The following is a 22,790-nucleotide window of genomic DNA, read 5'->3' as shown; positions in this document are numbered from 1 at the left end:
TTATGTGTAGACTGGCCGTATTGCGGAACGGTAGTGAGATTCTGACCGATTCTGTAAGAATGTATCTTTACACTGAAATGACAAAAGTCATGGGATAGCGATATGCACATATACAGATGGCGGTAGTATCGCGTGCGTAAGGTATGAAAGGGCAGTGCATTGGCGAAGCTGTCATTTGTAGTCAGGGTTTCAGACCTGATAATGGCCTCACAACGATAATTAACAGTCACTGTACGCGGAATGGTAGTCGAGCTAGACGCATGGGATATTCCACTTCCGAAATCGTTAAGAAATTAAATATCCCGAGATGCAGAGTATCAAGGGAGTGCAGAGAACGCCGTATCTCAGGCACTGCCTCTCATCATGGGCAGCGCAGTGGCGGACGTCCGTCACAAAGCGTCCGAGAGCAACGGCGTTTGCACAGAGTTGTCAGTGGTAGCGGACAAGCAACAATGCCTGAAATACCTGCAGAAATCAATGTGAGACGTACGTCGAGCTTATTCGTTAGGACAGTGTGGCAGCAGATGACCAACACGAGTGCCTTTGCTATCAGCGCATCGCCTGCAGCGCTTCTGCTGAGCTACAGACCACCTCGGTTGGACCCCAGACGGCTGTAAAATCGTGGCCTGGTCAGATGAGTCACGATTTCAGTTTGTAAGAGCTGATGGTAAGGTTCGATTGTGGCCCAAACCTCACGAAGCCAAGCTACTGACAAGTTGTCAACAAGGCACTGTGCAAGCTGGTGGTGGCTCCGTAATGGTACGGGCTGTGTTTATGTGGAATGGACTGGGTCCTCTGGTTCGAGTGAACCGATCATTGACTGGAAATGGGTATGTTCGACTACTTTGAGACCATTTGCAGCCATTCATTGACTTCATGATCCCAAACAACGATGGAATTTTTATGTATGACAATGCGCCATGTCAGCAGGAAACATTGTCCACGACTGGTTAGAAAGACAATTTGAGGCAATGTTTTGGCCACATAGATCACCCGCCATGAACCTCATCGAACATTTATAGGACATGATTGAGATGTCAGTTCGTTCACAAATATCCAGCCTTACGCGATTATGGACAGCTATATATAGGGGCAGCATTTCTGCAGAGGACTTCTGACGACTTGCTGAGCTCGTGCCATGTCGAGTTGCTGCAATACGCCTGGCAAAAGGACGTTCGACACGATATGAGGAGGTATCTCGTGACGTTTGCCTCTTCTGTATTACAAGCACAAACATACCATGCTGCCAGTCATTCTCACATACCAGAGCGGGTAACTATCGAATCTGAACTAGGATCTTGGAAAGGCTTTGGTTCAAATGGCTCTGAGCACTATGGGACTTAACTACTAAGGTCATCAGTCCTCTAGAACTTAGAACTACTTATACCTAACTAACCTAAGGACATCACACACACCCATGCCCGAGGCAGGATTCGAACCTGGAAACGCTTTCATAATGCTCCAAATTTATTAAGCATGTGTAATAGGTAAGTTATAAGCTTTATGTGGAAGTCCGTTGTAGAATAACGTTTAATATTGACGTCAATGGTTGCATAATATCTTACAGTACAACATAAGACGACTGATGGAGCAGTGAAGGTAACGCGAAGACGCCAGACGTGAAGATTCACAAAATACGGTGAGGTAACTCCAACTACGGGAGTCAACGAAGTCTATCGCCGTAAAGGAATGTAGTACGCTAACACGAATGTCGCGGTAGAAAGTATCCGGACACCCCTACCTACTGCGAAATTGACCACTAGATGTAATGAGAAGCGGAGGCGGAGAGTACTGCGTTGTCACTAGAGAAGCTGTAACCGCAGGAGTGTTCAGCGACTTCGGAGTCGACTAGTCATTGGATGTCTCCAGAGTAGCTAAGCAAACATCATGGACACTACAAACCTACTGAAGTATCCAAGGAAGCCTGTTGTGATTGTGAAGTGGAAACGAGAAGTAGCAGCCACAGTTAAACCAAGACAAGAGATAGCTCATGTCCTGATCGACAGGGACCATCGATCATTGTGGAGGGTGGTTGTTGAGAACAGCATGAAGTTAGCGGAAGGAATCACTAGTCCGCTTACAAAGGGGTAGTCAACTTTTTCACCTACCTGCTTCCTTTTGTATCTCTTTTGGAAGTAAAACTGTCTACCTACCTACCGATTTCACAGTAATAGTGTTTTATAAAACAGGAAAGCATATAACAATTACAATTTTATTAAAATCTAATGAAAATATTTTTAAAACCCCTGCCGCCCACCATGAACGCTGGAACGCCCACTAGTGGGCGATAGTGACCACGCTGACCACCTCTCATCTAGCGCAATGACTGTGCGTAGGCAGTGAAGTCCTGCTTGATGGGGAGAGACGTGGTTTTGCTTCAGGTAGCGTCAAAGACAAGCCGCAGCCCGGAGGAAAGAAAACACAGGAAACGTGTGCCACCAACACTCGGCTGAGCAATTTCCAATGATATCAATTCCGAAACAGCGGCTGAACGTGAATACTGCAATTAATAGTGTGTGGCCACATTAAAAAATATTTGAAAAGTCAAGGATTTAGAGCGATGTTTATGAATGAATTATCTGACAACAAGATGGAGCTGAGTGTTGCTATCTACCGTGCTTCGTTATAAATTCCAAATGCCGTATTACGCTCAAGAGTTCCACTGCAGCTCACACAGAAGGAATTCGGCTTTCACACAGGAAAAATAACGGATGAAGAAAAAAACTATTACGAGCAAGACTTGCAAAAGGAATCTACCTTATGATATGGACCGAGATGCTACCACGAGTCCTGTTCTTCTTGATAGCTACATGAATAGAAACACTTATTTGCAGATGTTGCCAACATGGTTAATGTCCCACATTGAAGACGAGGGAATCTTAGATTGTTTGTAGCTACGGCAGGATGGAGCTCCAGTACTCTTAAACAATTCAGGTGCGTTACATCCTTGATTGACAATCTGGAGGACGCTGGACTGGGCGTGGAATAATGTCACTCCCTCCCTAGTCTGGAATCAAGGATGCGTCAAACGAAACATATTCTCTTTAACAGTTGTTTCGACACGAAGCAACTGCTTCCTGGTATGTTATTCTTCAAAATGTCGCATGTAAGCTATTCCATTACTTGTCCAATAAAATTCCCCATAAATCGTTTGAAACGTTATTTAGAGTTACTTTGAACGAACACATTTCTCAACGAGATTAGCACGGAGAATACCTTTCTTGTTTGCTCATACCAGCTTTTTTCACGACGGAATTCACAAATGCCTCGTAGTGCGAAGAATACTAAAAGAATTGTCCCCTCTCGCTATGTGTATATCATGACTACAGCAGTATTACAGCGCTGTTGCAACTACTCTCGTGTCGAAATTTAAAGCAACAAACCCCTATTTCCCCGTCCTGTCTGTAATCCGCGATATAATGATAGGAGCTGTCAACCAGGTGCCCATACGGTCGTGTACTGCACGGAAGATGCATTCCGGTCAACGAATAACCATACCAACGATACGTCACGGCACCTATGAAATGAGGTAGTGTTTGCCGGGTAGTCCCACATCCCCAACAGCTGTGTACATAGTCACAGACGGTGTAGTATGACACAGAGAAAATGCCTACCCGACAGTCTGCGGTGGAGGGCCACAGAAAGAAAGGAAGCAAGACACTCGCAAACTGATATGGCCCCAAGGCTTGATGTGAATCGTTCTGTTGTTTCTCGGATGTGGTAACAGTTTAGAGATACCGAAGCTGTATCCCGATGAGAAGGGCAGGGCCGAGCACGTGTGACTTTAGAAGAGAGGACAGTTATTTGGCTGTAAGGGAACGATATTACCACCTTAGTACTGCACGGCAACTGGTATGTGAGCTCATAGCATGCACTGGACGTGTCTTATCGGGGCAGACGGTGTGCAGAAGGCTTCAGCAGAGTTGCCTTTATTGTCGAAGAGATGCTGTATGTCTACCTCTGACGCGTCATCACAGAAGGGACCGTTTAAAGTGTAGTCATCAGCGAGTCATCTGAACAGTCGAACAATAACCCCAATGCTGTTTTCACAAATGGTCCCAATTACGTCTGGAGAGCGATTCTCGACGGATTCGCATGTAGAGGGAACGTGGAACACTATTTCGAGACCCAATCTGGAGAGAGACCGATATCGAGGAATATCCCTAATGGTGTGGGCAGTGATCATGTTGATCACTAGAACACCTTTTCATGAAATTGTATGAATGAATCAGCAATGTTTCACTGGCGAGATCTTGGAACCTCAGTTGCAGTTGCTGCGAGGTGCTGTGGGCCCAGGCGTCGTAGTGATGGACGATAACGCTCCTCATAGAGCACACAGGTGGTTGATGTTTTCTTGGAAATGGAAGATATTGCACGCATGTCGTGGCCTGCTCGCCCTGCCGATTTGAATCCGATAGAACACCTCTGGGATGCAGTAAGGTGACGGCTTGCATCACGTCAGCATCCACCAACCACACTCCAAGACTGCGAGCAGCTTTGCAGGAAGAATGGGCGTTACTGCCTCAACATGAGACTGATGACATCATTCCCAGTGTGCCTCGTCGTTGCCAGGCCTGTGCTGCTGCCAGAGGTAGTCACACCCCATACTGAGCACATTAACCAGTTGTCGGAATGTGTGTGCAAATCCGTCAAGTTGGAGAAAACGAAGAACATTTTTGTCTACCGTTATGCATGTTGCAGTTGTTTGCGTTCTGAATTCATTACATTGTTTCTGCTTTACTATCACCTGTTTATACTGTTTTGTGGCAAAATACACGCAACCTTGCAAAATTTCCTTTTGTTTCTCTAATTTTGGACCCCAGTGTATAATGTGAAACAAGAAATGTGTTTTTTGAAGAATAACTTTCAACTGCCGAAGTACGGTAAACCAAGCCTTTTAACAGAATGGTGGTTGTCTTCTCCTCTGTAGTGAGAATGTTGAAATGTTTGCTGTTCGACTCTCAGCGACAGTCACTGGCGGCAAGTGATAAGCTTTTTAACAACGCGTCAATCGCGCCACAGAGGCACTCGAAACTATCCGTCCAAAGTCGAAATCCAACAATTAACTGTTTCAGCACAGAACCCTGACACACACGTACATTTGTCTTGAGCAACCCACGTTGTAATATTTGCCTTCAATATTGGTTCTATAAAATTAAACAGTGTTTCGAAGAACCCCGAGTTCCTTCCAACCAACCTCGTTTCAGTTTCATGAACGTATGTAAGACACTTCCATATGGGCCACCGCACAGATCTTTTACGACCGACAGCGCGTATCTTATTTTCTTTTTTCTGCGTCAGCTGTCAGACCAACTTTATTACGTTTCCAAACAATGGAGCAGTACTCTAGAGTTGGTTGTACCAGCAGATGCGCTGTAGATTCCTTGAATTCGTCCCTTAAATCTGCTCTCCATTCGCCACCTCTTACTGATTACACGTGCTCATTCTATTACATACTGTGTCATATCTGTTACCACCAGGTATTAAAACAGAGTGTAAGGGTCCGAAAGTTTACCACTAAAATCGTCATCGGCTAGTTTTTCGTGATTATTTAGCTGCAGTAGGCTTCATAGTTCTTAAACAGCGTCCGCTTATCTGTGGTCTTAAGCCGAAAGACTGCGCTACGTCTCCGCATTTGGATTTCGCTATAGGACTCCCATTCACTGAAGAGTTCGTGGATGTCAATAGCAGAATTTTTACGATTTATGTACAGCATTTTCCCGGTACAGTAACTTCACTGAATTCCCAGATCGTCAGTTGGGCAGTTGTTGGAGTGTCACGTTCGGTCATCGAGAAGGAAGTGTATAGCCGCAAACGCACCAGTTGCCATATAGCTACGCAATACGCTCCAGGAAGCTATTTCTCAGCGACTCATTATCGGACACGAATAGAGCAACCAAATCGTTGGTATAAAATGCAGCTTACAACAGAGTAATATTAGTTTTAAGAACTTTGGGACGATCTTCGAGTGAACGTGAATGAATTAACCAATTACCATTAAGGAATTGGAGCACATACTCTGTATACGCCTCCGTGGCCAGGTTGCAAAAATTGCAACAGCAGTACGCAAATGCGACTCTCGAGTCGGTTCGAATCCTGTTGGTGAATGAAATTTTCACTGCTAGTATTTGGCCGGTAAGGGGAAGAGGGTTGATGGCGTGAAGCCCTGAGCCCCAGTCTTTGCGGTAATGTCCTGGATTAAATTCCAAACCTCTCCCCAGTGCCTCAAAGTGAGGGCACGTAACACTTGATTAAGCTGGGCGGCCCACTTGGTGCTATTCGAGGGCAGTGGCCTGTGTGTCAGCATCGAGTTTCGTCCCCTCCCTTCCCTTCCCTTCATCCGTAACAACACAAACCCAACACTACACTGTAAAAGCTGTCATCACAGTCATCCACGCGACACGGATACACCCTCTACATTTTATAACAAGATGGAGGAAGACAACAGCAAACCACCTCCACTAGCACCTAGCCAAGAATGGCGATTCAGGATTCCTGTATCTGCTTCCCTATGCTCATTCCGTGAGTATGGGATTACTTTTACTTTTGATGTACTCGATACCTTCAAATAAGTAAACACAAATTACTCTTATTGTACGGCCCTTGTGGTTTGGTGCTGCATGCCTTTGACATCCTGCGAAGTGCCAAGCGTGTAGACTGCTCGAAAGTTAAGTGTAACGTCACGCTGGTATTACCAATCAACAGAGGAAAGGTAAGGGTGAATCGCAACAGACCAGTGTGCAAGTAGCCACACTTTTTTTTCTTTACTTCCACTGACGTTGTCTTGCCTATTCCCCCTCGTTCTATGGACAATACCGAAAGTTTTATAATTTAACCAGGATGACAAATACAACTTTATTATCAGGGTCTGCAGGCTCCTCCACATCACAAAACTCAGTATTCTTTCCGTGACTAATTCAATTGTCGGTTTTCAAAGATGGAATTCGAGCTGTGTTTCGTTAGAAACGAATCTCACCACAAAGGCAATTTGACGTACTCAGTAGTTAGAAAGGAAGCAATACTGTCACGATTAGCAGTCATTAAATAGGCAAGCGCGTTGTTCTAATGTCGGATATTCATGTCAAGTACCGTTCTTAGCCGAGTATACGCCCACTTTCGCACTCGTCATTCAGCTAGTCCTGAGGTGGAGCCAACAGGTATGGGGAAGTTTAGTTTGCCGTACGGTCGCCGCATGCGGCGCGTACTCACCCTGCAGCATGGAGCGGTAGGCGGTGTCAGTGATGGCGAACACGTGTGGCGGCACCTCGTGCCTCTTGATGCCCTTGTAGCGTTCCATTATCTTCTCCGTGTAGATCGGCAGCTTCTTGTACGGGTTCACCACCACGCAGAACAGTCCCGAATACGTCTGCAACAACCATCAGAGCCATTACCCCATGGCATTGCGCTGGCAGCGGCTGCGACTTACCATGGTAAATTATACAGCGAGGGCACCCCTCGCTCAACTTCACTCCTAGCTCCTCGTTAGTATGAGCAGACCACCGCCACCCCCTTTCCCCACGCCTAAAAGCACAATGCAGGAATCGCACTGTAGGCTCCTATGTTTTCTGCGTCGTGCTCAATGCTGATAACGGGAATGGAACCTCGTATACTAGGGTACACCTCGCACAAATACGCCGTCGATGCCAATGAAACGTTGCTTTTATTATTGTAATGTCTGTTCCGTAAGATCTTAAACATCGACACTGCCTAAGAAAACCTTGATTCACACGACCTTTTGAAGTAATGGTGCTGCGTGTGTTTCGTCCAAAGAGAGAAAGTGGAATACCTCGCTGCCAAAAATTTCTTTCATTTATCAGTAAAGATAAAAATATTTAACATTACATCTAAAGTTTTGTCTACTCACATGGGGGAAACTAATTCTGTGAGATGTTTCTCCTTCACGCTATAGAGTAGTAGTAGTTGTTGGCTTCAGTCCAGAGACTGGTTTGATGCAGCTCTCCATGCTACTCTATCCTGTGCAAGCTGCTGCTTCGTCTCCCAGTAACTACTGCAACCTACATCCTTCTGAATATGTTTAGTGTATCCATCTCTTGGTCTCCCTCTACGATTTTTACCCTCGGAGCTGCCCTCCAATACTAAATTGGTGATCCCTTTATGCCTCAGAATATGTCCTACCAACCGATCCCTTCTTCTAGTCAAGCTGTGCCACAAATTTCTCTTCTCCCAATCCTATTCAATACTTCCTCATTAGTTATGTGATCTACCAATCTAATCTTCAGCATTCTTCTGTAGCACCCCATTTCGAAAGCTTCACTATTTATCGTCGACGTTTCACTTCCATACATGGCTACACTCCATACAAATACTTTCAGAAACGACTTCCTGACACTTAAATCTATACTCGATGTTAACAAATTTCTCTTCTTGAGAAACGCTTTCCTTGCCATTGCCAGTCTACATTTTATATCGTCTCTACTTCGACCATCATCAGTTATTTTGCTCCCCAAATAGCAAAACTCCTTTACTACTTTGAACGTATAGAGTTGTTATCGCCTGCTTTTGAGAAGTCGTTCAGAAGCTGACGTTGTGGCTACATCATTTAGGAGTAATTTTTGTAGGTTCTTACTAGCAGTACCGATAATTTGGTTCGATAATAGTAGTTGGAAGACATAGAAGTCGATCTTTCAGATTTTCACTGATCTATAATTAAAGATCCGCTTCTATTATTGTTTGCAAATTATTCTTTTCTTGTGCCATTTCGTAACGTTCACTCTATAAATCGAATTTGGTTTAGCTGTTTCCCCCGTAATGTAACAACGTGTTGTACATCCTCACTGACGCTGGTCTGAAGAGCCTCAAACAAATCCTTGACGGTTTCAAATACCTTCGAACATGCTGAAGCATCTTCACAATATAGGTTCTTGGAGGCAGGATCGATCGCAGTTGATATGGCTAACAGGGTAACATGTTTAGTTAGTAATAAGTTATTTTCTGATTTTTTTTATGATGCTAATCTCCAGTCTGTATGGGCTGCATGTCGGGCATTTCGACAGTCAACATACTAACTATTGGCTTTGCTTTACTACTTGCAACGTACTTTCCTGCGCAGAAAAAGATTCGTTTAAATGGCACTAAAATCGTTGACAGTGTTGATTAGCAGCCTGGCTTTTGCCTTTAACATTCACACATTTCAAAGGTTTCCGTGTCAATAATGAAACAGCGATGATCATCTGACACCACATTATAGAGGAAGCGAAATAGACTACGTAGGATGCTGCGTGTAGTAGTTACGTAGAGATGAAGCAGAAGGTGGAGGGACGTGTTTCGGCCAGTGCTGCGTTTGGCGTTAGTTCTGCGGCGTGCGTGGCGCCTGCGAAACTAGGCCGCCGTGTGCCGGCGTCTGGCGCCAGTCCTCATATGGCGCGCCGTTAATGACCGTCATTACCGAGATTTACGCCCACCAATTAACTGGAAAGCGTTACTGTTTGGCGGGCAAAAAGCCCCAGAAAGATCAAACGCGGCGATAGCCCAGCGGGAGGAGGGCTGATTGATAGCGCGGATCCTGTGCGCTTTCACTGCCCGCCGCCGCGCCGCTACAGCTCCATTGGCGACCGTCTGGATCTTGGAGGCCTGTTTTATTCAAACGATGCTCGTCCGAGAATAACGAGGCCCGTAACTTTCCACTTCTACTGGCTGAAGACGAATATACACAGAACTATTCGGTTAAACCGACAAGATTGTGTGTGTTCCAGTAGGCAGAAGTAACATCAGTCAGGCAGGCTACATATACCGAGTGATCAAAAAGTCAGTATAAATTTGAAAACTGAATAAATCACGGAATAATGTAGATAGAGAGGTACAAATTGACACACATGCTTGGAATGACATGAGTTTTATTAGAACCAAAACAAATACAAAAGTTCAAAAATGTCCGACAGATGACGCTTCATCTGATCAGAATAGCAATAATTAGCATAACAAAGTAAGACAAAGCAAAGATGATGTTCTTTACAGGAAATGCTCAATATGTCCACCACCATTCCTCAACAATAGCTGTAGTCTAGGAATAATTTTGTGAACAACACTGTGAAGCATGTCCAGAGTTATGGTGAGGCATTGGCGTCGGATGTTGTCTTTCAGCATCCCTAGAGATGTCGGTATATCACGATACACTTGCGACTTCAGGTAACCCCAAAGCCCATAATCGCACGGACTGAGGTCTGAGGACCTGGGAGGCCAAGCATGACGGAATTGGCGGCTGAGCACACGATGATCACCAAACGACGCAATCTGTCGGACATTTTGTGGCCTTTGTTTTTTTTTCGGTTCTAATAAAACCCCATGTCATTCCAAGCATGTGTCAATTTTTACCTCTCTACCTACATTATTCCGCGGTTTATTAAGTTTTCAAATTTATACTGACTTTTTGATCACCCGGTACATGCACATCCACAATCTGCGAACCAGGGGTGGCGGTTATTGCTGAAACGACCAGTTCTGGGTTATCTCGGTTTTTTCCAATACCGGTTTAATCTGAGTGTAAAAACTGCTCAAAATAAGCGGTATCTGAAATAACCTATTTTCGGAGTTTTATTCGTATTATTTTCTGTAATAAAGATATAAGTCGAACAAGAAATTGAAAAAATTTGACTACCTCAGTTTTAAAATACATAGAATCAAAATAATAAATTAAATACGCAAACAAAAGAAAACTTCTCCGTCCACTGTTTGCGTTTTTTCTCGAAAAGCGATAAGTGGCTGAATACTACAAAAAATAAATAAAAAATAAAATAAAAATAAAAGAATCAGCATTACTCTCCTACTGATTCTAATTTTTTTTAACTCGCTCAAAAATCATGTCAACGAGGATCATAGTCAGTGCTACATGGTGTAAACTGAAGTCGATGAACACTGTTTTTTCATATTAATTTGTCCGTTTCCAATCAAGGCTTACAAGCAGATAAAGGCATATTACGTAGATACAAGCAACATTAGCTGCTTTCAAGCTCAACAGTCGAGTTACAAGTTTTCTCCTTGCTGTGGCTCGTCCTGTTCCTGATCTTTTAAAGCCGATGCAGCATTGTACTTCGTTGGTGCCGCAGTTAGCATAATACTTCCAGACTAGGGATGGTGCCGTTCTGCAATAGAAATAATGTCCGACGACGACAGCGTGAAACTACGATATACACTAGATGTGACAAGTCTTACACAAGGCTCGTACATGCATACCGTTTAATATGTCACGCCACATGGTAACAGGTACATTAATGTCTCAGCAATGCTGTACAATTCTTATGCGATATGTTTGTTGCTCGTTTCTGTCGGCGTTGTTATTAAAATAGCACTGCTCGCTTTTAGCATTTTCTGTAATAATGCTGTATCTCAAAGAAATGCAAATTTTACAAATAAAAATTACTCTTTTTTAAAAAAGGTTTATTTAAAAACCAAAAATTTTGGCACTGCTGCTATGGCTAACTGATACTTATTTTTTTACTAAAAACGGGGTAAAAGCCTAACACCTGTCGTAACCTGCTATTCAGAACTAAAATACCGGTATCAGTTTTAACCAGTAGTTCTTCCCATCCCTACTGCGAAGCACTGTGAAGAGCAGATGGTACCACACATTAAGGTTCCTTCCCGTTCCCTTCGGTAAGAACTAACACTCACATGCCTCCGTACGCGTTGCAATTAGTGTCCTCTTTCATTGACACCTTGCCGAACAGGTACGTAGGGGCTGTAATATATTTAAAGTTTGCTAACTTAATAGTGGTTCTTACTGCTACGTAAGCAGAACTTCGCAAGGTATCTCGTAGGTTCCTATGACCTGCCGGTGGGCCGCACGGCGGCGAGAGAGTACATATGCGTAAAGTTTTATTTTCAATTTTTACATTTCTTACATTGCAAATAAACTGAAATGTATTGTGTTTACCTATCACTATCTTCACAAAAGGTGTGAAAATGAGAGCAACAGAAAATTTCGGATTGCAAATAATTTCCAAGAAAGGACTATTTCAGCGTCCGCGAGAACTCTGCAAATAAGTTTTTCCAAGAACAGATTGTAACTAAAGCGTACAGGATTTCCGTCTGTTCTATTTTCACCTTCGAGCAGTCCTCGGCAGCTTCATGAAGAAAAAAAAAAAAAAAAAAGAACCTCAAACTTTATGTACGGAGTACTCGTGTACACCGTACAATACCCAATTTTTCTTTGCCATTCCTCTTCACGCCTTTGATGAAAATATTAATATTAACAATATATTGGGCATTTCGGTTTATTTGCAGTATAAGTAAAGTAAAAACTGAAAAAAGCTTCCTAAGAGATTCGACTCCAAGCCCCTCTGATTACCGTTCTGCACTCTTTCCGCTGCGTCAACCACCGCCTGGAAACTCTCCTACGATAAATGGCACACATCTCGCTGGACCAGCGAAAAAAAAGCTTTTTTCCTTATCGACTGGCGATCTGGAGCGTCCAATTTCGTCAATTTCATTTCTACCCAAGCCCTGCATATACCAAAATTTGGACGAATCGGTGACGACGAGTACGGGCAGACTCCTCTTTACTAGGTGTCATCATTTCGTGAGTGTCCTACTGGAGGACTGAAGCTACTACAGGAATAACGCGCGTTCATATGGTGCCACCGTCCAAGAAGTGTTCTCGGGAACGTCTCCTGCTTCTTAAGCTGCAGACTGCGAGTGCAAGTAAGGGCCGTACGCATGCAGCAGATGTTTTTTCCCATCGGCGAGGAAAGAAGAGGAAATACGCCGGCGGCCGGGAGTTCGCATTGGATTGTGGAGGAAAGGGTGCGCCGGGGAGGGGGGGGGGGGGGAGGGAGGCGAGCAGCGACCGGCTCAATACGGCTGGCGTTGAGCTGCGGGCAGAGGCTCTGGCCAGCAGATATTAAAACCCGCCCCCGCCTCAGCCCTTGTTGAAGCGACCACTGCGCTGGCCAGCGGAATGCAGAAACCCGCGTTCCGGCTGCTCACTCGTGACACAGACACCGTGGCCGGCCGCCAGATTTCATCCCACTAAATCTCATTACTCAGCGTCAGCCGACATCTCACTTAAAAGCTGTCTCGGAATATCAACCGCCCTCTTCTTACCATACTAACCGCTCTATTTTATATAACTTCATTATTATGCGGCGAGGCGAACTGCAGACTAGGTCAGGTTGATAGTACCGCCGTGTTTACAGGCGAGGCTCTTAACGCACTACACTCCCATGCGTCCACGCCCTACTTAGCCCAACGATTGCAGACCAGCACTTTCGGCTGACAATACTCCTCGCACTATGTCACTTTGCCAACATTTATTCATAGTTCAATGTGACCTAGTGAGTAATTTCGACAGCTTCAAGAAGCTGTTTACTGATAATCCAGTTTTTCGCTACGATATTCTAGCTTGCAACTCATCTGGATAGAACATGGGGTCCTCGATGCAGAGATTGGTAGTTTACTTTCAGTTTAAACAAATGTAACATTCACAGATCTAAAATGGAAAGACCTGTTATTGTTTGAATACACGACTGTCGAACAATCATAGGAAAAAGACGCGTCTGTCAAATAGCTGGGAGCGACCTGAAGTAGAATGGCACGTAACAGTAGTTATAGCAAAGACTAACAGATCCAGATGCGCTGGACGAATCCTCGGGAAATGTAATTGACCACGAAGAAGGTAGCCTACGAAACCCTCGTTCAACCAATATCACAGTACTGGTCCTCTGTCTGGAACGTCTACAAGGTAGACTGGAAGAGCAGTGTGTTTCGTGACTGGTCACTTAGTAAATGCGAAAGTGCCACGGACATGCTCATCCCACCCAGTTGACAGGTGCTATGAGAAAGACTTTGTATATTACTGGTTTACTGCTCAAATTCCCAGAAAGTGTGTTCTTAGAAGAGTCAAGCAAAATATTTTTCCAAGACATACCACGAATCAATCACTTTAACTTGAAAACTCTTCTGTTTGTCCGCGTAAAACAATGTGAGAGAGTGGGTCTGCCTGTCTACTTCCTTTCCCTAACTAGTCTCAATCAAAATCTAGCCATCATCAGTGGATTTCTTTATTGTAAAACATGCAACGTTACAAAAATGTTATTACGTGTGTATTGTTTCCTACCAGATACTGTATTGTACGAATAATTTTAGAACACCTTTCCACTTTTGAGAAACTGCATTGTTTCTGTGTTTGTCTTTTTTTGCATACAGGAAGTCATCTGCAACGGTATGAGTGGCTGTTACTAATAAATATGAAAATATGAACTTACAAGAGTCAATGTTATACTACTGAAACTAAGGCAGTGTCGTGGATACAATTTTGGTAGACAATAGGTTGTAACGTGATCTGTCGACTTTTAGTTTCTCTAAAATTCAGACAAGTTAATACGAAGGCATAGCAACAAACGTCCGACGCGCCCACCATTTGCGATTAGGACAGCATATGGGGAAGTGACAGGGGCGCACGAAACATCCTCCGCAACACATCATAAGGTGGCATGAGGAGAATGGATGTAAATGAACTCACGACTGGTCTGAATAAACCAAAGGTCGCTTTAATTCTAATGCTTCACTTTTTCGTAACAATTTGACGTTGTATGCCCCTTTTTGAAATTCTGTGGCGTCATTCGCACGCGCGATGACTCTCATTCTGGGGCCTTTTAAAACCAAAGCTCATTCACATACCAATGTTTGTCAGACTTGCCTTTCTAGACTTGAAATCCATTAACGTGCGAAAAAGCTACGAAGTTTTAGCAAAGTTGGTGTATCCTTTATGATCATAATACCGCAGAAATTCAAGCATAATAATGTATTTATCCATATTGTCAATGATGTAACTACTGCGTGAACTTGGCTGCTGCTTCCTTTTGAATTCCATTTCGCTCAGCATGGTATTTCTCCACCATCTTTAACGTTATACCTTTTTGTTTCATCACCTTCCGCTTCAATACCGTCACTCGTTTCTCCTTCTCGTCGCCAATAAACTTAATTACGTTAACAGCAACTTGTCTCGGTTGCCCGGAAAGACTTTTCCGCCATCATTTTCCATGCTTGTACTGCAACGCAACGCGCACTACTCCGTGAGCCGGAACGCGAGTGTACCTAGCACGTTACCAAGTTTGCTTTCACGACTGCCGAGTTTACGTTTGCTACGTCGAATAATACTTAGAGGATTCCTACATGCTAGGGGTGAAAAAGGAACCTTGCCTGCTACTCGGAGAAGTCTACACTTCCGACTGAAATTTCACCTCTTTCTCCGCCTTCAGTAGTTGTCCAGCAGAAGCTTCGCCGTAGCTGAAGGTTCATAATTTTAATTCCAAATTTCCAAAATCAAATTTTTAACAGCAGCAGCGTTGCCACCCGTATACGCTGGGCTTTATAGGGACGCTGCTACCTCCTGAGCTGCCTCGGTCCACCATTAGCGAACAACGCACCTGAAATACGTTCACCGTGGAAGGATTGTAGGGATTTCCTAAGCCCTTCTGTTAAAGAGAAACTGGAAACACCCAAGAAACCATATTCAGGTGACGGCTACAGGTAGGAACACTCTTTAAATAAATGCTGTGCTTCATTTGATGTTCAATTATTCTATGAATGAGGCGATCTGCAATTGTCAGCGGTTCCAGAAGCCTTAAAATACATAAAAAAACGTAGCGAATCAAGAAGTCGAGAAGTGTAACATTTTCGGACAAAGATATTTACGAAAATAATGACAAAATCCTTTTTAAAATGGATATTCAAAATCTTTACACGCTCGTGAATACGAAGAATGTAGGCAACCAAGTACATGAGAAAAGTGTTAATTCAGCGGCCACTACAATACTCGAGATACAAGACGCTTAGAACCTGAATTGCAAAAATGTATGATGAAAAGAACATTTGATTTGAGAGATGATTGTCTTTCAAAAGACTTCCCGTTTCATTCGTTGCAGGTCTGATGCTTCAAGCTTTAACTTTTATTTCCATTACATCTACGATGTCAACTGCTACCTCCGCCTCCGATTCCGAAATTTACAAAACAATTGTGCAGCCTCCAACTGAGATTCCTGTAAAACCGAATCCATTACAATCGCGTTATGTGCAAGTTTGTATTGTGTACATACAAGAGAAATTAGGGCTCATACGAGGAGTACAGACTCGTCTTTCCCCTTCCTCTATTTGCGAGTAGAGCAGGAAAGGGAAGGGAATGACTACGACTGGTCTGAATAAACCACCGGTCGCTTTAATTCTAATGCTTCACTTTTTCGTAAGCATAATAATGTATTTATCCTTATTGTGAATGATATAACTATTGTGTGAACTTGGCTGCTACTTCCTTTTCAATTCCATTTCGCTCAGCATCGTATTTCTCCACCATCTTTAACGTTTTGCTTTTTTGTTTCATCACCTTTCGCTTCAGCACCGTCACTCGTTTCTCCTTCCTTACAGCTGGAAGTTCTGAGAAGAATTTTTTGAGTCGTTTTCTTACGACAAATTCGTTTCAACCAGAATGTCTAAGATTACTGGCTGCCTCTGCTTCTCAGCTTTAGATATTTGCCCGCCATGTACCGTATGTTGTCTTGCGAGTATGTATGTGTATGTGGGTCACGTGATCAGTGGCCTTTAGCAAAACAATTGTTCGATTTCGATGTTTTGAACCTTTAGAATTTTTTTTTAATGCTCGGGTCATTAAATTACTTGCAGGAAGTTTGTTTTTGGCATCAAGCTGCATTATTATTTGAGGTTGTTCTGAAATATTATGGGTGTGTTAGCAGCGTCAGTGAGATAAAAAAGGGCGCAGCTATCTGTGACAGAGCACGGTACGGCGCTGGACGGAACCGCGCCCGACCCGACAGGATGTGACGGTGTGGCCGGCGTTGTTATCTGTTTACCAAAGCCGCCTTGCGGCCGCCGTGTCTTCCCGCGTTGCGTACGTTTCCCGGAAACTAAAAGTATGGAGTTTTAAAATCCTGATGCCCGCTCCCAGTTTCTACAAACATCTACTCACGCACGGAAACTACCAAAATACAACTACGTCAACAACGGCGAGAATTGCACGCCTGTTAGCCCTACGCATATTTTAGAAACTCCTGACAAACGAGCGAGCCACCTATGTCACAAAAATCATTACGAACCACGTATGTCAGAAATTTGTCTTTCACCAGCCAGTCGAACAGGCGGGATTAAAAAAAATAAAAAATAAAGTCTCCGTGCAACTGATCGTACACAAGCAGCATGCGCACTGGTAGAGAACTGTACGGAGTATAACATCCCATTTCACATGACCTTCACACACTGCCGGCAGGTGTTCGACTAGCTCGAAACTTGGGCGTTGACTTACCAACTCAGTTCGTTACATTTACTCTCAGCCTCTCAACATGTAAAATTAAGGAGCGCTGAATCACTGGAAAGGTTTCCGTGAGAAGAGGCGTAACATAAGGCGACACTGTCTCACCCAATTTATTCACACTGGCTCTCGAGAATGTGTTCAAGGGTCCATTGTGCAGACAGAAACGTATCATCATGGAAAACGTCTCGACCATCTTTACTTTTGAATTCTCGGATCACTTAACAATTCGTCCATGTCGCTGCTATAGAGGATATCATTTGCGAAGATACTTCCCAACCTGTAGGCCTCAAAATTAACCTTCAAAATACCAAGGTCATGAGCCCTGTCAATATTATAGTCTCTAAAGTTTACAGCCGGAAGTTCTGAGAAGAATTTGAGCTGTTGTCTTACGACAAATTCATTTCAACCAGAATGCCTAAGATTACTGGCTGTCTCTGCTTCTCAGCTTTAGATATTTGCCTTGAAGTGACTGTTCTTTAGCAACATCCAGATGACACGTGTCGCAGACGGAATATCACGGCGCGAACAGCCACAGATCGCTGATAACCCCCACCTTCCAATATTGAACGATGTATTCCCTGCGAACCGAAGAAGATTAAGATCAAGATCTCATTCGTATCACAGCCAGGACTCTCCCTGAAATTGAATTCAATACCATCGGCAATGGAAACTCCGCTGCAACAAAACTGTCCTCCACAATGCTTGACAGTACCCCACATCAAGAAGAGACCCCTTTGATTTGATCAGCAATTTGCACTACCCTGAACCGCTTCCGAACTGGCTATGGAAAGCGTGCTGACTCTCTCTACAAGTGGGATAAATCATCACCATCGTGTGATTGGTGCGGACGAGACGCAGTTGCTAATGTTGTATCAGCATGTCCCGCACGTGCGTACAAGGATCTTTTCGAAGATTTCCTAACCGCGACAAGTGGTGTAATAAAATAGAGAAGAGACCTTGATATTCGTACCTTCTTGTCATTTGAGTTGTTTTATACTGGAGAGCTGCGTTCAAAGGCTGACATGTAGTAATTTTAATGTCTGTATACACCGAAGAGCGAAGACATTATGAGCACCTGTTTAACAGCGTGCTGGTCCACTTTTCAAATGCAGTACAGCAGCTATTCTCCTTGGCGTGGCTTCTACGAGTCCTCGAGAGGTTTCTAGAAGTATGTGGTACCAAATGTCTACTCAAAGGTCACTAAATTCCTGAAAAGCATGCAGCTGCCGCCCGATGCGTGTTCCCTTGGATAAAGATCAGCGGCATTCGCTGAGTAAGAGATTACTGTGATTTCACTATCATGCTCCTTAAACCATCCTCCGAAACCAGTTCCTAAACCAGTTCTCCCAAGTTTCTGTAGGGAGTAAGGCACACGCGTTGTCCCAAGCCCTCAAGAGGTCCTCATCACTTGACAACTGCATTCCTTTTCAGACTTTGGGCAAGTACTGCTCAGTGTACAACTTAGCTGTGACTGTCTTCTGTGTGCCCAAAACACGCTCCAGAGTTCCACTCGATTTGGAAAAAAAGACAGGTATCATCTTCTTCTTTACTGATCGGGATTTTCTGACAGCTACGGGTGTGTCGTCATCTGTCACGATGTTATTCACATACTGAGTTTTCCCTTAGAAAACTTCTGTAACATCTCCTGGCACCAAATCACACGTAGAGTTATCTTCTCTACCGTCAATCTATGCGGCACCCGAAGACAAGAGTTTTGTTTACTTGCAAATAATTATGCAGAATTGAACGAATTTCTGGTGCATTTAGCTGTAAGGTATCCTCTATCTGCTTATAGATCACTCGCCTGTCTTCGTCTTGCATTTTCCTCACAGTATCAATGTTTTCCTTCGTAACTTATGTTCGTGGCCTTCCCGTCCTCTCAGCGTCCTCCAGAGTGAAATTTCCTCTTTGGAATTCTCTGCACCACCTGAATACAGTTGTATGATGTGGACACACATCATCGAGTGCAATCGTCATTTCTTCAAAGCACTGGTCTACGTTCAAACCAAGCACGAAGTTGTACCGCAAAACTGCCCGACTCTCACTTCGTGACTACGATGCCATAGAAAGTACTTCAAACTAACCCTACTAGTGAACGACTGCGCCCACAGACTTGGCATAGCGGCTGCGATTCAAGTACGAATTGTCCTCAGAAGACAGCAGGAATCGGCCTACTGTGATTTACTGAACATGTTTTTTGCTCGAGTATCATGTCGTTTTTGGAAACCCAGAATCTATTACCCAACTCGCTTTATTTGTTCATGAAACCCAGAAAATATTAGATACAGGCTCCCAGGTAGATCCTATTTTCCTTGACTTCCGGAAGGCGTTCGATACAGTTCCGCACTGTCGCCTGATAAAGTAAGAGCCTACGGAATATCAGACCAGCTGTGTGGCTGGATTGAAGAGTTTTTAGCAAACAGAACACAGCATGTTGTTATCAATGGAGAGACGTCTACAGACAAAGTAACCTCTGGCGTGCCACAGCGGAGTGTTATGGGACCATTGCTTTTCACAATATATATAAATGACCTAGTAGATAGTGTCGGAAGTTGCATGCGGCTTTTCGCGGATGATGTTGTTGTATACAGAGAAGTTGCAGCATTAGAAAATTGTAGCGAAATGCAGGAAGATCTGCAGCGGATAGGCACTTGGTGCAGGGAGTGGCAACTGACCCTTAACATAGACAAATGTAATGTATTGCGAATACATAGAAAGAAGGATCCTTTATTGTATGATTATATGATAGCGGAACAAACACTGGTAGCAGTTACTTCTGTAAAAATCTGGGAGTATGCGTGCGGAACGATTTGAAGTGGAATGATCATATCAAATTAATTGTTGGTAAGGCGGGTACCAGGTTGAGATTCATTGGGACAGTCCTTAGAAAATGTAGTCCATCAACACAGGAGGTGGCTTAGAAAACACTCGTTCGACCTATACTTGAGTATTGCTCATCAGTGTGGGATCCGTACCAGATCGGGTTGACGGAGGAGATAGAGAAGATTCAAAGAAGAGCGGCGCGTTTCGTCACAGGGTTATTTGGTAACCGTGATAGCATTACGGAGATGTTTAACAAACTCAAGTGGCAGACTCTGCAAGAGAGGCGCTCTGCATCGCGGAGTAGCTTGCTCGCCAGGTTTCGTGAGGGTGCGTTTCTGGATGAGGTATCGAATATATTGCTTCCCCGTACTTATACCTCCCGAGGAGATCACGAATGTAAAACAAGAGAGATTAGAGCGCGCACGGAGGCTTTCAGACAGTCGTTCTTCCCGCGAACCATACGCGACTTTAACAGGAAAGGGAGGTAATGACAGTGGCACGTAAAGTGCCCTCCGCCACACACCGTTGGGTGGCTTGCGGAGTATAAATGTAGATGTAGATCTACTGTTGCCTCGTATTGCAAAACTTTCGTAGTACCCTTTGTACTCTACCCTCAGACAGTTACGTTTTGTGATAAGACTAACGTCCCGTATCACACGCTCTATTCGTCGTTTCACCGTCCTTCAGCCACTTTCCACAGGCTCTCACGACAGTAGTACGCAGACAGCCGACCAGCTTCGCCGGTTCAGAGATTCTTCGTTTCCAGTCGTAGCGCCACAACAATGTGCCCTTTCTCAAAACCGCTTATACCAGAGGATTTCCGAATCTGTAGCCCGTATCTTCGCTGTAATGTCTGCCCATTCGTCTCTCTTCCGTTTACATTCATTCCTTACTGCGTAAGTGCCCGCAACACCACCAGGAGGCGTTCGGCCTCGTGGTGGGCAGTGGCAATAATGTTTTGGCTCGTCAGTGGATTTACTGACATAAATGGTCTTCATCTAAAACCCTGCTGCGGAAGCAATAAATGAGTAATTCTTGAGTTTCTCCTGGCGCATTTGATAATCAAAATATCCACGGATGTACTGCCGGTCTACAGTGTTCCAACGGGCACAATATTTCGGCGATCATACATGTCGCCATCATCAGGTGAACTGATGGACTGAGCTCCTGTGAACGTGCCGGCACGGAGATACGTACGCTATGGCTGCTCAGAGGGACCGAACCCAGTTCCCTCTGAGCAGCCATGGCGTACGGATCTCCGTGCCGGCACGTTCACAGGAGCTCAGTCCGTTAGTTCACCTGATGACGGTGACATGTATGATCGCCGAAATATTGTGCCCGTTGGACACTGTAGACCGGCAGTACACCCATGGATATTTTGATTAATAAATGAGTACATTTATTCATCTAGGAAATAGGGAGATAAAACCCAATTTGGAAAGGATAACCAAACAGTAGAGGCCATCCGGCGATTTAGCCTCACCTGGCGGTCACTAGGGAAACTTAGTCACTTTCTTCGCACACGTACTATCCCCATAAATTTACAAAGGAATGCTTGTGGGCTGGCACACGCATCCTGCTAGTAACAGCATACGTCCTCTAAACAATGACACTTTACAACAAGCAGCGTAAATCAACCCCTCATCTGTCATAGGGCAACAGAAAGAGCTATGCATGGTGAGAGAGAGGCAGGATCAAGAACAGAGATAAGGAGAAGAGCGGGGATATATGCTGTCGAGAGGATAGCGAGACTGAAGTGGCGTTGGGAAGGACACGTGGCCACGAACGGGCCAAAACACTGATCTAGTGTCGTCCGAGGGAGTCAAAGAGAAATGTCGGAGGTCCTCTGGCGAGATGGAGAGACGACATCCAACGCCAAGCTCTAGAAAACTGGATCCAAACCGCTCGGCAAAGATCGACACGAAACGCTTCGGAAGATGCCTATGTTCTGTAGAGCATATTTGGAGGTTGAAGAAGACCAATGTTTGCGCGCTTGTAAGTATTTGTACTAGGTGCAAGTGTATGAATGTACTACAGTTTCGGTAAAATAGTCCCTCGACGAGTCTTTCACAGTGAAGCTTAAAGTTCTCCGATTGAAGCTGTGTGTAGGACCAAGGTACGAATGAGCATCTGGAGGATTTTTCAAGTATGAAAAAAGTACCGGGAGACAAATTTCAAGCGAGAAGCGAGGCTTGTCTGTGTTGCTTGATGAAAGAACGCTTTTGCTGGCGACAAAAGTCCACGTTCGAATCACAGCGCGACGCTTGTTTTAATCGTCAGAAGATCAACGGAAAGGAGAGACAAGTAAGGGTTTCATATTCGTACTGCACGAATGTGCACTGAAAAGTGACGAAGGGAGCAATCAGAGCTCGAGAGCAAGTTTATGAGACCAATTCACATGTGCAGGCGAGACACGTACGGTATGTCAGCTGCATGTGTCACAGGCCTGGCACAGCCTGCGAGGCAGGGCACGCGCTGCCGCGGCGCAAGCACGAGAGCTGTGCGGTCACGGAGCATTGACTGCAGCCGCCGCAACAATGAACGCGTGCTCTCTCAAACATCTCCCGGACACAATGGCAGCAATTCATCCGCTGCTAACCAACTTAAATGACACAGCACGAAGGATGTCATCCAGGCGAACAGAAAGTAAGATCGCTTGGTATTCGGACAACGCTCCACCTACATATCC

The 22,790-nt window shown here is 44.5% G+C and overlaps 1 protein-coding gene across 2 annotated transcripts in view; it reads right to left on the bottom strand.

Annotated features, from left to right (window-relative positions):
• LOC126162447 (myosin heavy chain, non-muscle) overlaps positions 1-22,790 on the bottom strand; it is a 266,507-nt gene that overhangs the window by 117,355 nt on the left and 126,362 nt on the right. For both annotated transcript variants that reach the window (XM_049918962.1, XM_049918961.1), the window contains exon 2: positions 7,210-7,366. In XM_049918962.1, coding sequence (XP_049774919.1) covers positions 7,210-7,366 — 157 coding nt within the window. The remainder of the gene's footprint in view (positions 1-7,209; positions 7,367-22,790) is intronic.

The sequence above is a fragment of the Schistocerca cancellata genome, chromosome 2 (assembly GCF_023864275.1).
Source record: "Schistocerca cancellata isolate TAMUIC-IGC-003103 chromosome 2, iqSchCanc2.1, whole genome shotgun sequence".
NCBI lineage: Eukaryota > Metazoa > Arthropoda > Insecta > Orthoptera > Acrididae > Schistocerca > Schistocerca cancellata.
Note: the sequence above shows the minus strand (reverse complement) of the source record. Positions and strands in the feature narration are given on the sequence as shown.